A 15,190-nucleotide genomic window follows, 5' to 3' on the forward strand; every position below is an offset into this window, starting at 1 on the left:
CATGTGTCCATCTGCACGGACAAATCAAGCTTCCACATTATCTGAACTCTGAGAAAGTCTTTTCAAAGTTTTAATGAGATGTCACCATAGTGGTGCCCTTCAGTACTCAGTTGCTGATCACTGAAATTCTGGAATCCAAAGGCCTTTGTTGATAATGAGAGATGAATAATCATTGAGTTCAGAATTCTCAGCCACCCAGTGTCAGATGCAGGAGGGACTTTAAAAATTCTGGAGAAACGAAGCAGAAAGTTGAGGTGCTTTTAAAAAGCCATGCCTGACAAGACAGTAGTAATGCCACATACCTGATCTGCTCATTAGAAAACCTTTGCTTTTGTGAAGTAACACACTCAGAATTAAATGCTGAGAGAGGATTGAATGAAATAAACATGGGGTTCAGTTCCTATTACTTGCTTGCAAACTGAAGTGAGAACTTTGCAATACTTTCATGATATAATTACTTCTAGAAGAATAGATATTTCCACTCCAACTCCTATTATCATACTTGTTGCTCCTTACAGCTGTGAATATCTGTCTCTCTCTGTTGCTTGCTGTCTGTCTTCTCTCCCAAGCAGCACTGCAGAGAGGTAAGACTTAGAGATCACCCCAACCTCAGTCACCACTGAACCAAGCCCACAAAGAATAGACAAGAAGTGACTTGTGATTTTTTTTTTCCATGTATGGCATAAGTAGACAAGCAGCCCCTAGAAATGGAGCTGAAATTCTTATGCCTTATATGACAGCTGGTTTATATTCCCTGTGATAAGAAGTGGGGTACTGGAGAGGAGCAGGACGCAGTTGTGGGTGGGCTGAGCCAGAAGAATGAGGTGGCTGCAGACTGGTGAAGCTGTTCTCCCATGTTCTCTGCAGAAACCCAGGGTTTGGAGCAGGGCTTACCCCAGGTACAAGACAAGGATTAGGTGATAGTGGCATGATTAATAAACAGATATGTAACACAAGAGCTGCAAATTCTTGTGATGCAGGGACCTGTTAAGTGACAAAGGAGGAAAGAAACACTGAGCAGGTCAGAGAAGCCCTGTGCAGAAGGGGCTCAGTGAACCTCCTGAGCCTGACCAGAGCACAGAGTGCTTATGAGTAATAATCACATGTGGGTCTGCAGCTTTGCTCTTTCTAAACTGAATTTAGGAACCCTTGCAAAAATTGATAGATTTAAAGTAGAAATTTTTCAATACAAAGCCTGCTGTTTTTATATAAATTTTATTAAAATCTGAAGGTTGTAAAAAATGGTGCTGAGCTGTTCCATGGTACCTGCAAGAGTTTGGGAGACTCCTGTCAGTTGTGCCACTTGATCACCTGCCTGCTGCATTCTGGAGTGACTGGAGTTGAAGAGGAGATGGGCCAAGGGTGAACTCCAAATGCACATTCTGAGGATGGATATGTTCAAACTACCCCTTTTCTCCTGGTGTTTTGAAAACCTTCAGTTACTCAAAGTAACTTTTCAAAGCACAATGTGAACAGACACCCAAACCCCTTATTTTAATATCTCTGCTTCACAGAGTTAAAGACGCTGTGATGAGGTAATGTTAATACCTGTGTCTGTGAATGCTCCAGTCCTCATTAGAGATGGAAGGAAAAAAGCAATTATTAAGTTGGCCAGCCCAACCCTTGTGAACTACAGGATTTTCCAGTTCAGTGTATTCCCTCATTCCTCACCGCAGCAAAGCTGTTGCTTTTTTTTTTTTTTTTCATGTTCCAGACAATGTGGCTTTGTATTTTTTTTAAAATCCTAAGGTAAAAAACATTACTCGTTTTGTGAAATAATTTTTCCCATAGCATTTAAGAATGTATTCTAGGGCTTGGCCATGCAACCCAGACAAGATGAGTAAATATTGATGAAACTTTCCATGCAAGGTCTGTGAGCTGCAAGGTATGAAACTACACTGTGCTTGGCTAGGCTGTGAGGGAGCTCCAGGGTCTCCAGCTGAAAAATGGCAGTGCAATAATAAAGAAAATCTGGTGCTTTTCTGGTTGAACTCACAAGGAAGGTGACTGGGAGGCTCTGCAGTACAACACTGGAAAAAACAGAGTCAGCCTTAGTATTTGAAAGTAATACAGCACTTTGTGTTCCACAAGGCCAGGAAGGAGTTTTATTAAAGTAGCAGGGCTGCCTTTTAAACATCTGCTCAGACACTACCTCAAATTTTGCTGACCGACTTTTCTGAGTCATCTTCCAGACTCGCAGCTGCCCTGGTGAGCCCGCACGTCCCGAGAGGACCCGGACCCAAACCCCTGCGCTCCCACCGGAATTTAAACCCCAACCTCTGCCTATTCAGGGGCGTGGGCGGGCAAAAGGGTCCCAGAACAATGCACAGGGCCCGGTCCCGCCGAGGAGCGCTCTCCAGCCCAAATCCCGGCTGTTTCCACCCAAAGCTCCGCTCCCTCCGCCCCCGCCCCGAACCTGCCCGGAGCTGGGGGGGGAAGGCGGGGGAGCGGCTCCGCGGGCGGGGCGCGCGCATGCGCGGAGAGGGGCGGCGCGCGCGCGCAGGCAGCGGGGCCATGGCCGCCCGTCCGCGGGGCCGCGGGGTGTCGGCGGCGCCCTGAGGCGGCGCGGCGCGGCCATGGTGCCTCGAGGAGCCGCTCTGCCGCCGGGCACCGAACCACCACCATCACCGCCGCCGCCGTCGGCGTGAGAAGCGCGGAGCCACCGCCGCGCCACCGGGGAGAGGGAGCGAGAAGAGGAGGAGGAGGAGGAGGAGGCGGCGGCGACCCCGCGGGTTCAGGTGATTCCCGCACGCGCCGCCTCAGGCGCGCCCCTCCGCGCCCCCGCCGGTACCGGGGCTCCCCGGCCTTCCCTGCGCGCAGCCCCCTCGCCCCGCTCCTCCCCGCCCTCCGCCCCCCTTCCCCTCCCCGCGCCCCTCCTCCGCCGGCGCCGGCAGCCGCCGGGGTTACTGGAGTTCAGGATGCGCGGGGCTGCCCGCGGCGCCGGCGGTGAGCGCGGGAGTTGCGCCGTGCAGAAGGAATAGGTGTCCTGCTGTGGAGGGGGGTATCGGGGATCGCGGTTCGCACGCCCGTGCTGGCCCTGGCGATGAGCTGCGGGCTGCTGCAGCCCTGACACAGCCGCTGGCTCGGCTGCGGGGCTGGCCGGGCTCGGGCTGTGCCCTCCGGAGCCCGCAGGCGGCTGAGCATCCCCCGGCCCGCTGCTGAGACACGGAGCGCGGCCGGGCACCGCTCCTGGAGACGGGCCCTGGAGCATATGGTCATGCTTATGTAAGGAGCAGCCTGCCCGTGGCACGGAGAACAGGGCTCTTTCCATCTTCCCTACTTATGTCATGTCAGTCGGTTTTACGAGACCTTCTGTAGCCTTTTAAAATAAGGTTTGTGGTGAGAATTTTCGTTTTTCTTCTGTGCTCGGGAGTAGTTCTGCGTACCAAGTATACTTGTGACAGATGGAGCTCTTAGAGGGATTCTTACCTTCTGGTTGTGCTGCCTTTTTGGGGGTGTGTGTGTGGGACCTGGTGCATAAATAATGTGATTGGGGGAATAAAGTGAAAAAAATGTGAATTTTTTTGTGTATGTGTAATGCCACAAGTATCAGCGAATGAAGGACAATATTAGAAACTATGGGCAAAATATACCAAAGAAAAGTGAGATTTGTGTAATATGTTTGACTCATAAATATTAGCCATTTGTGATCTCATTCAGAATACTTTTTTTTTTTGAAATCTGTAGGTGTTGCGGTATTCATTTCTTATGCAGTTTTCAGTACAAGAGTTTCAGCTAACTTGTGTTTCAGACTTGGATACTTTTACATATCTTTCAGTTAGGGTTTGTCTGTGTTTGTAATATGTCCGTAGAGATAAAACTTGGGAGAAGAAGGAAATAATTATTAATTGCTTTTGGATCATTCTTGTAGGATTAATGAAGCTAAATTTCAATATGGAAAAAATGCTTTGTTTAGGTGGGTGCTCTGAGCTATTGCACCCCATGACTTCGGTTTATCTGTAACCTTGGCTTTTTTTTGCTGGTTATCTTAGATAGGAGGGGGTCTGTGCAAGAGAAATGGTATCTTTTTTGTTTCTAGTTAGCTTTAATAACTGGTAATCAGCTCTGGTTTTTGAGTAATAACATCACTGAAGGTTTTAATTAGTTGCTAAATTCATTAGCATTAGGAGATGGTTGTCTTTGCGACCACCATTGCATAGAAGGTTCATCAGAAATCTTACAGAGCAGTATAAAACTGCTGCTCATCCAAAACACGGATTCACTTTGTTTACATCAGTCTTGAGGAGCTACTGATGTTAGAGCCCCTTGATTCTGATGGAGACGTGAACTCTGAGCTACGTTTGCTGGAAGAAATACTGGGGAATTCCTTCCTTTGGGAGAGGATGCCAGAGATCGGTATCTCGGTGCAGTTCGGCAGCGCTTGGTGCAGATGCAGAAAGGTGCATCATGCCGGTGAGCCCTGAACCATGGGTGTGTCCTGGAAAACTCTCTGAGCCTGCCTGGTATTTGATGTTGCACTCACACAAACCTTCTCCGAGCTGTTTGCTAGACTTGAGTCGGTTTCCTCCTCTTCAAACAGTGCAGATGGTTCCTCTTCCCCTCCTTTGGAACTCATGTGGTGATTTACTCTTCTGAAGCCATTTTTAGCTCCAAATACACCTGGCAGTGTTTGATGTGGTTAGAGTGGACAGTTCACCATCGTTTTGCTTTTTAAGTGTATATTCAAGTCCAGTCCTTCATTGTGATTCAGGCGTCTGTGCCTGTTTCCCTGCCCTTCCAGCTTCTCTCATTTCAGAGAGGCCCTGCTGCTCTGTAATTAGTCTCATACTTGGGAGGAGCACTCAGAAGTGGGTACTTCATCTTGAGGAGCTTTTCTGGAAGAATTCTTTGGTTGTGTATCTTGAGTTTGAGTATGTTTTAAAGGGAACTTTTCTGGGTATTTCCACCGTGCATTTGATATTTCTGTCAAGCGAGTCTGGTGCTGCAGGAAGCTGAGCTGTCTATTTCACAGGCCTTGAAGCTTTATTTACATGATTCAGAAAACAGATAAGGCAGCAGCGGTGATGGAAACTTTATCAGTGCTGACCTAGAGAAATATTGAAAGTCTTATTTTCTCTTTTAACTTTTTACTGGTCTGGTAACTAGTTATTGTTGTTGCAGGTTGTAAACATAGGCTGTGTCTGAAATGGCTAAAAACTATCTGAGCAACTGTGGAGGATGGAATATATTAAATCTAGTGGTGTGGCTTCATCCTGGTAACACATTTGGGTTGCAGGGGTTTTTGTGAGCTTTGCCTGTGTCTCTGGTGTCCCTGGGATCCAGCTCTCTGGGGTGGGATGTCACTGCATCATCCTGGGCTCTCATTAATGCTCAGTGTGCAGCTCCTCTGGGTATTCTCTCCTCTGCAGAGGCGCTTTGGGATTGCTGCCCAGATTTTCTCAGAATGTGCTGATACAAATGTGGTTAGGCAGGCTTGTAGGTGTGGGCTTGCAAACACGGCTGTGACGGCAAAAAAAACCCCTGCTGAATAACTGGTTAATAAACCAAACCTTGAACTGGTGAGAAACCAGGCAGCCAGAACGGACCTGGGAGCAGTTTAGTTTGTTGAGTCAATCTAGATTTTCTTTTGAAGATTTTAATTAAAGGTATTATTAATTATATTTTAAGCTTAATGAATTAACTTACTGTCTTTCAGGTGCCCAACTAAGCCTTGATCTCAAAACCAAGCAGCCCCTCTTAGTGTGACTGGGTTTGAGCTGATCATAGCAGGCAGAGCACAGATCCCATAGGAATCCACAGAAGGAAGGATTTTGCTGCATACCTGGTGGATTTGTTAGCCTCTGTGAACATGTGTTAGTCCCTGAGTTCACTTCCTTTGTCTTACCTGCTCATTATGAAAAATAAACAGGATGTTTTACAGACTGCCTGTAAATAATATAATGCATTTGCTATATAATTGAGAGTGGGCTGAAACTGTTCATAGTGTATAAATGTAATTGAGAAATAAGTCTTTAAAGAAAACTTTATCTTCGCAGCTCTTTGATATGTATCTTCATTTCCCTGATTGGTTTTCTTTCCTCTCATATAAAATTTGCTAGAATTAATGAAAGTTGAAAATGTAGTTTATTTTTTTTTTATTCTCTGCAATTAACCTTCCGTTGTTGCTTTTGTCCATTTTTAATATGCCTTTAATGTGAATTCACATTCACTGAAGTCCTTGTGAACAGAGAAGAGTTTGACCTAATTTATTTTGCAGTAACATTTGCTTTTGCAAAACACATGCTGTATTTGTTTGAAATGGTTAACCTTAGCTGTGCCACAGTTCACAACTGAATGAGTCTTGGATGAGTAGGAATGTAGGAATTACTGTGTTTTCTAGGTAGAAATTCCAGTTCTTCAGGCCCACCACTGCAGCACCTGTATAGCAATCCATGTTGTTAGACCAGATGGGAAAAAAGGGGAAAAAATAAGAAGAAAAAAAAATAAGGAGAAAAAAATGTTGTTTGTTCTTGTTAACTGCTTACACAGCAAGATCAAGCTGTCTGTTTGCTGACTGACTCTCTCTAAACCTTTAAATGGAAGGCTGAATACTCTCTGGTTATTGTTTGAAATTTCTGAGCTACTCCAGTGATTTGGGACTGAGCATTGCAGGATCAGTGACTGGCTGCCAGTGCCGGTGTTGCTGTGCACATCTGCAGTGTTCCAGGGCTTTATTCCTGCTCTTGGTGTCTCACTGGATCTGCCCTTCTCAGGAGAAATCCTTGATTGCTGTCCTTGTTAGCCAGTTTAAATTGTATGGGAGCAAGGAGCCTTTTCCTTTCCTTGCCACTGTCTTCGAGGGAGAGAGCCCTTTTGATGGATTGGTGACTCATATACTCTGAATTCTAGGTTTGTTTTTTTTTCTCTACAGAATCACACAGGGAGATTCTTTTCTAAGTGCATATTTGATAAACCTTTCCATCCTGTTCCTTCCCTTTGCTTCCCTTTGTTCTGTCCCTCCCAGACTGATGATAGAAAGATCTGAGTCTTTGAAGAATCGGTTTCTGTAATCCAAATTCCTTTTGCTCTTCAGACCAGGACAGGTATAAAGAGCAGAGTGAGTTTGTACAACCCAGCTGATGTGTCTAATTTTAGTTGTTGAACTGTGACACTGAACTTTTCTACAGCTACACATAGGAGTTGTATATTTTATATTTTGTTTGGGTTTATTTTTAAAGTTTTTTTTTCCTCTTCAAAGTCTGTCTGGCAGAGTTTACATCACAGGGAAACAAAGGTTTTCCTGGTGATATTTTTAGTTTCGGAATCTATTACTGAGAAATAACCTGACATAGACACTAAACTACTGACCAGAATCCGCTTGTTACCGATGTTCCAGGGTAACTAGAATTTCATAGTTGTGAGAAACAGAAATTGCAATTCTCTGTTTTGGATTTTAGTCAATCTTGCCGAGTATTTTAGGTTGTGGTGCTGTAGCAAAATGAGCGTTTTGTTCACAGATGTGAGGCTGAATGTAGCAGGATCAAGTCTGGTTTTGAGGTTCTGATCTTGACTGGAATTTCTTTCTGTGGTGATTTTTGGTGGCAGTTGTCTTGGAATAACTTACATTTGCATATATTCCAGTTTGTTTTTGTAACTATTGAGTGACTCTATGATTAATTCTTTCCTAAAGGTACAAACTTCTTTCTACTAATGTAATTTTGTACCTGTTTGGATAAATGGGTGCAGGTTTTTGCTGCCCCTTGTGCTGCTTTATCAGGACATTTTCTGCCTGGGATATCATGGATTTATATTTATGTTGGTGCAGAAGCAACAGTTACACTGGTTTAAGTGGCAGAATTCACAGCTTCAGCTGATATGGCAAAATTTTATGTTGTGACAAAACTTCAGAAAAAAATTCTGTGAAAAGGAAAATGTGTGTTATCTTTGAGAGGGTACGTGCTGTGTGATCACACTCAAGATGGTCTGTACTGCTGATGGAGTGAGCTGGGACAAACTTGAAGGAGATTTTTCTTTTTTTTTTTAAATTTGATTCTTGCCAACTCTACAGTTTTCTTTAAGGCTAACCAGGAATATGCTTTTACAAAATGGGTGTGCCAGGGGAGGGAGGGATTTTTGAAACATATTTGTTATAAAACAAAAATGAACAAGCCATGTTCCATGAACAGTCAGTTATAATGGGAATTTTCTAAAATATTGTTTTTGCCAAATAGCACAGCTTAAGATGTGAAATCTGGAGCTCTTGGTCTTGGCTTTTGCTGGAATTGAGTTAATTTTAGTAGCTGGTGCAGTGCTGTGTTTTGGATTTAGTACAAGAATAATGTTGATGGCACACCAGTGGTTTAGTTGGTGCCAAGCAGTGCTTACTCTAAATCAAGGCCTTTTCAGTTTCCTGTGCTCTGACAGTGAGCAGGTGCACAAGGAGCTGGGGGAGCTGGGCAAAGGGATATTCCATAGCACAGAACCTCATGGCCAGTGTATAAACAGGGGGGAATTGGCTGGGAGACACTGACTGCTGCTCAGGGACTGGATGGGCATCAGTCAGTGGGTGGTGAACAACTGGGTTGTGGCACTGGTTTTAGTCCTCTCTTTTTCTGTTTTTTGTTATTTTTGTTGTTATCTGCCTTTCACCACAGTTATCATCATCAGTATTTTATTTTATTTATTAAACTGTTCTTATCTCAACCCAAGGTTTTTATCTTTTTTTTTTTTTTCCAGTTCTCTCCATCCTATTGAGAGGGGGAGTTGGTGAACAAGTGGCTGTGTGATACTAACTCCCAGAAGGGGTTAAACTGTGACAGTCTTCCTGAGACTGTTCCTTCTCTTACTGTAATTTGGAGCAGGGAGATGTTTGAAATCATGGGAAAAAAATTTTGTAACACAAATAAGTGGCTCCCCAGTCCATCTTTTGGCTTTGTATGACAAGTGACCTATTTTTTTTCTAACGCCTGAGCATCCAGCAACTCCTGTCATCATCATTTATCTAAAGGTTTTAGAGGTTTAATGTTGTGGTTGTTTTTTTGTTTGTTTTTACACCAATCAAAATAATGTATTGTGAGAGCTCTTTACAATATAATGAGCTTAGAGCAATGGACTTTGCTTGCCTCTATTTCGTTCTGTTAGAACTTGGCAGCCATTACAACTGAGGCTTTATTAAACACATCCGCATTTCTAGTGGAGTTAATTTTAAAGGGTTTCTTATTAGTATTGGGTGTTTTTGTTAGTCAGGGACAGAAGATGCTCTGGAGTTCCAGTGGCTGCTTCTCACAGCACTTCTGTTGCGACATGATGTGGTTTTCAAAGTTTGTGTTGCTTTTGTTTTAGCAGCATTTGAAATTTAATTATTCTCTTAGATTTAAATGCTGCACTTTTTTATTCGCTGCATCTTAAGTATGTGTGTGTGAGTTTGGGAGGCAGAATTTTTCAGCTTAATTTGGATGTGCTGACCCTCAAGTTAAATTTCAGCATTAAGAAACGTTATCCATGTAAATTCTCTTTTTGGAGTAATTAAGGAAAGTGAAAGCTCAAGTGAAAGTTACCTTCTTGTCATACATGTTTGGTTGTTGTTGATGACTGAAAAAGGTTTGACAGTTTTGAGAATTTGATATCAGGCACTTGTTGTCACTTTACATGGGTATTTTTATGACAGAATGAAAACCTGTCAGTCCCTGCTCATCCTTATCCCTACATCCTGATCTACTTGGAAAAGGAACCTAGTAAAAAACCAGGAGGCAGCCTAATTTCAGAGTTTTGATTAAATTTATGAACTTGACAAACCCATAGATTTTTGAAAATTCTGAGACATTTAAAATATTTTTATATGAATTATGTAAGCTTGTAACACTTTGTATACAGTCTCTGTAACTCCCAGCTTCTGTTTGTACAATACCACCTCTTTAAACTCAGTCTTTTATTCAAAAAAAAAGTTGAATGCTCTGATTCTGAAGTAGCTGCTTGGGTGGTAGTTTTGGTTTTTCGTTCTAAACATTTGTAATCTTCTGGCTGACCTTTTAATTTGTGTTGGGCAGCTCTGAAATGCTGGTGTTGTGTGGGGTGCCTGATGTGGTTGGAAGACACTTCCTGTGCAAGGGGAAGGATGTGCTCCCCTTGGGGTTTGTAGAGCTGCTGCAAAAGCTCTGTAAAAAGTGCCTACATTTACATAACATAAAAAATCAGGCTGTCGGCTAGACAATGGCAAGCAACAGCCCTGCAACCTGTGCTTTATTGAGCCACATCTCAGTTTTCATCTGTCCTGACTTGAGCTGAATTAATTTTGTCATCGTGGCTCAAGAAGTTTTGAGCATGGCTGAAGGTGGCATGAACAGTTTGCAGTGTCATCTAGGCCATGGCAACACAAATAAAACCTCACATGAGGCTTGTGTGTAAGGTCTTGTGAGAGATATTTTTTTTTTTTTGGGTTTGGTTTTTTTCCTTAATGTATATTCACGTAGTTTCACTTCATGCTGGACTTTGGTGCTGGCTTGAGGTACAGAACTTGCACAGCTGCAAAAAACTTTTTTTTAAACTTACACAAGGACAATATGAGTAAAGTCCTGTAAAGCTTCATTTAAAAGTGTAGTTCAAGTACAGGTTTTTCCATTTCTTGGCTCAGGTTGCAGTTCTTTTCAATTGTCCCCTTAATAATTGGGATTGGGAGCCTTTTTGTAAGTCTGACCTCATCAGGGAGCTGATTGTGCTGCAGGTGATTTTACTTTGAGTGGCTTCTTGTGGATAAAAACTTGCTGGATCATCCTCATCTTCAGCTGCACTTCTCTAATGCAGCCTGCAGTAAATCATGTTCAAGGGATGGGCAGGTGGTGAATGGTAAAACCAGCACATTTCATTTAGGAACAACTGTCAGTCTTAGCTGACAGGATGTCAAACTGATCTTTTTGCTCTTTAAAATTATTTTGTTGGTGACTTTTGAGATGCTGTTGTGGACCAGCTGTTTTTTTGTTTTTTTTTTTTCTTTTTTTTTTTTTAATGCCCTTTATTTGTACCATCCATACTACCTGATGGCAAACTCTGAATTTAAATTACCTTCTAGTATTCAGGAGTGAGGATATAGTCTTTTGTTTGTATGATTATTTGTGGTGAATTACATAGAAATGAGTAGAATAGTTGCATTATTGGTCCTAATATTCAAAACACACAGCCCTCAAATTCTACAAATAGATAAATTTGCAGAAGTTAGTGAAGGCTGTAAATGGCTTTTTTAAAGCTTAGGTATTTGAAAATTATTGCAATTTGCACTGAGGAAGTGAATTCAAAATATTTAAAGAACTGCCTTAATTGGTGATTATTTAGTTTGAGAGACACAGATACAGTGCTAAGCTAGATGGATGTGGTTGGTGTCTGAATTTTGTTGGTGTTTGCTTTCTAAAGCATAAAGAGTATTGCATTCTAATGCTGATAATGTAAATGTTTATGTAGTACGTACTACACTGGGGTCTTTTGGCTGAGATCTCAGGATGCTAAATGAGTGTAAATAAGAACACTGCACATCCTTGGGCCATTTTCATGTCATTAACCTGCCCTCCCCCCATTTTATAGTGTCACCATGGAAAAAACTGCTAGCAAATTGACCTTTATATAGCCAAAATAGAAGCTGTCCTGTCTGGATTTGAGTTTTACTCAGTTGATTCATTCAGTCGTTTGTGGCCACACAGGAAGCCCCATTCATGCAATCACAAAGCCTAATGGCTGTTTGTACAGTGGGATTGATCTGATTACTCTTTTCTCTCTTGTGCTATTTACAGTCTGCTGCCAATTCACAGAAAGGGAAGAGAATGGCTGCAAAGGAGAAGTTGGAGGCAGTATTAAACGTGGCCCTGAGGGTCCCCAGCATCATGCTGTTGGATGTCTTGTACAGATGGGATGTCAGCTCATTCTTCCAGCAGATCCAAAGAAGTAGCCTGCACAACAACCCTCTCTTCCAGTACAAGTACTTGGCCCTTAATATGCATTATGTGGGTAAGTATAGATGTATTTAAGAGAAAATACTACTCTACTAAATACCTTTTGGCTTGCTACAAGAATTTTAAGAATTTAGTAATGGCATGTTAATACATTGATTACAAAGAATAACATGACAATCCATTTATTACAGTTCTGCCTAAGGGACAGTTTATGTTAGCAGCAAAGAAACCCTGCCCAGGGTTTTTACTGGTTATTATTTAGCCTTTATAAGTAAACCTGGTGTTTGGAAACAAAAATTGATGTCCTGAAAGAAGAGCAGTGACTTTGGCCTGTGTCTGACTGATGAAGGAAATGCTGTACAGACAAGAAGTATAGAAACTTAACATTAAACAAGAGGCTAGGGAAAAGGTGGCCTGGTTTGGGCTAACCACAGCACTAGAAGTTTAGTTTTCTCTGCTGCACAGATTTGGCTTTTCAGTTTACACCCTTATGAACCATCCCTGTGCTGTGAGTGGATTCCAGCAGGTAATCAGTCCTTGTGGTGCAGGTAAATGGACAAAATTACTAACTCAGCTCAGGCAGCTGAGGTGTGAACCTTGGCCTGCAAGTCTAGCTCTGGAATGCCAGATGTCTTTTTAGGAGATGAAAGGATTGGTGTTCTGGGACCTGCTCTCCAGGTGAGAATGTGATTCATCTGCACATGGGGTAAATTAGGGATTGGATTTGGGCTGTTGAGGTTGATCTCTGGCAGCCATCTGCTTGAGCAGTTCCTGGCTTGGAGAGAAAGGGGCAGCATATAATTTAACCACTCTGGAGTGTCTCTTCCTTGTAGATGGTTTTGGAAGATAAAGATGCACTTCAGTCAGCTAAAGGAAACATACTTACTTAAGTAGTTAGAAAACTGTGGCCTTTTGAAGGAGCATGTCCTGACTTTAATCCTGTCTGCAGAAGTGTTGGCATGAGGCTTCTCTTTGTTTTTTTAATGTCTGTTGTCTGGAAATCGTTTACTGCACTAGAAATGTGTGCAGCTTTTTTTGTTATGGTTCCACTCTACTCATGCTGGGATGACAGTGTGCTTACAGTACAGAACATTGGTGTCATAATTCATTTTCCTGTGTCTGTGGGAGCTGGTGAATGTGACACAGGACTGTGGTGGCCTGTACCTGTAGCTTGCTTTCTCCTGTATTTCTGTGCACTCACAAAGCTTTTAGGAATTAGTTTATCAGATCAGGTTCTAATGCACAGCTAACAGTTGTGCAGTAGGTTTTCACGATGGCAGTGGGTAATTTCCATTTGTGACAAAGCCCCTCTTAACAGACATTTGATAATCTTGTCCTTGTTAAAGTATGTTGAGATACACCAGTAAAAAACACTACAAAGGGGTTGGGTATTATTGCCAAAGAATTTCCCACCTGGTTTCTATTTTGGTACTAAACCAGTGAAATCTGACTTTGTGCTCCTTGTACAAGGGGTGCTTTTGTGCTGGTGCACAATCACTCAGCAGTTCTTTTACTTCTTGCTTTTATGACATTGAATATATGTCCTTTTATTTCTTCAGCTGGTTGTTGCTGAGCAAAAAGAGCTTCTAAATTGTCAAACAAGGTGCTAGTTTTAAAAGATATCCAGACAATTTTTAGTGACAAAACTTTGCTAGTACTTTTCTAATGAAGTTGCTGTGTTTCATTTCCTTGGTTGTTGCGGGATTTTTAAGTTGTGTCAGGGTGAAGCTGGGCTAAATCAATTTATATGCCTTCATGACATTTTATATAGACTTAGTTGCACCACTTTAGAGTATAACATTAATTAAGATGATGTATCAAAATATATAAATTGGATTTGTAGGCAAAACAAAGTACTTTTCCACCAGTTTGGAGAATTAAGCTTCTTTGAAGATACATTGGGGAAAATTAACTGCCAGCATATAATTTGAACAACAATTCACAATGGATGTGTTTCAACATGCTAATCTGCTTTATTTAGGAAAAAAAAATTCCTCTGTTCATATTTGCAGTTAGGAAACACTATCAGCAAATGCAGTGGCAGCTTTGCAATATCAAACAATCACTGAATTTCTTCTACCAGCCAGTATCTTGTAGTGCTATATATAGTGCTATATAAGTGCTTCCAGCAGCTGAGGAAATTGGGTGCATCTATCTCGGGCAGATGCTCAAGGAACCATTTGATTAGAGAGCCCTAAAAATTAATAAACTCTACCAATCTTTATATAGTGAACCTTTTCCTGGAACTGAGGAGACAGAATTGGAAATTTGCTCAGTACTGGGGGTTACCAGGAGTGTCTTTTCTGTTTAGATATAACAAGTGAAATGATGTGTGCTCCAGTGTGATTCCCATTCCAGTTAGCTGCAGTACTGGGAGTATAATAAAAGCTTCTGAAATGCACTTTGTTCTTTGAAACAACTTTTCCTTTTCATATCTTTTCATGAAACAGCCCTTATCTGCTCAAGCAAAGGAAAACACTCAGTCCTGATAACCACTCAACCACAAGTTCACCTGTATGAAATTTAACTAAATATGCATAGAGCAGTGCAAACAGCAGAGATAAATTTCTGGTTAGAATTGGTGAAACCTCTGTGTAGGGTAGATTAGCACTTATTGCCAGACTTCTCCATTTTCTTCTGCACTGTAGAGTAGTGAGAAAACAGATACTTCTTTTTGTGTTCTTTTGGTAGAGAAACAGTTGAAATAACGTAATTTCCTCCTGTGAAAAAGGGCAAAGCAATTCTTTTTGTGCCAACTGGTAAATACTCTGAGCTAGATGGAAAAAGAGGAGTCTTGAGCTTAACCTATAATCAGAGTCAGGCTTGGAATTTAAGTCACTGTGATGAGTGAGGCACAGAATTGCACTAAATACAGGGTTTTCTTACTCAGGAGTAAAAAATAGAGTAGTTTTCTATCTTAAACTGTATTCTTTGTCATTACAAAAAACAAAAATAAATTCTCAGAGAAAAAAAAGTGTTTAAATATTTGGAATAGCTGGAAGGTGTGTCATCTTTCACAGCCCTGTTTGTAATGACAGTTTCTTGAACTGCGTGGTTAATACCTTAATCTTTGGTCACATCACTTGCTAGGTGTGATCTGCTTGTTATGAATGCTGCTTTTATGAGGGGGGCTTGAGGGAGGAGAAACCTGCTGGACTTCCTGCCCTTGTGTGCTGATTGCACTCTCTGGTCTGCCCACTTTTCTTTAAGCTCTTGTGCTTTACGTAGATCTTTTATTTAGTTCTCTTTTTTTCTTTTCTTTTTCTTTCTGTTGCCTTTTAAGGGGAAAGATACTCTACTCTGGTACAAACACT

General features: G+C 42.0%; 1 protein-coding gene across 2 annotated transcripts in view; it reads left to right on the forward strand.

Annotated features, from left to right (window-relative positions):
* Window positions 1-2,478: 2,478 nt before the first annotated feature.
* The window catches only part of RNF145 (ring finger protein 145), a 46,012-nt gene continuing 33,300 nt past the window's right edge, over window positions 2,479-15,190 (forward strand). Inside the window, exons 1-2 of one of the 2 annotated variants that reach the window (XM_056502440.1) lie at window positions 2,479-2,738; window positions 11,718-11,931. In XM_056502440.1, the coding sequence (XP_056358415.1) occupies window positions 11,748-11,931 (184 nt within the window). In that variant the 5' untranslated portion in view covers window positions 2,479-2,738; window positions 11,718-11,747. Of the gene's footprint in view, window positions 2,739-2,905; window positions 3,333-11,717; window positions 11,932-15,190 lie in introns of those variants that run through there. The other variant, XM_056502441.1, reaches the window with a different exon arrangement.

This window comes from Oenanthe melanoleuca, chromosome 13, assembly GCF_029582105.1.
Source record: "Oenanthe melanoleuca isolate GR-GAL-2019-014 chromosome 13, OMel1.0, whole genome shotgun sequence".
Classification (NCBI taxonomy): Eukaryota; Metazoa; Chordata; class Aves; order Passeriformes; family Muscicapidae; genus Oenanthe; species Oenanthe melanoleuca.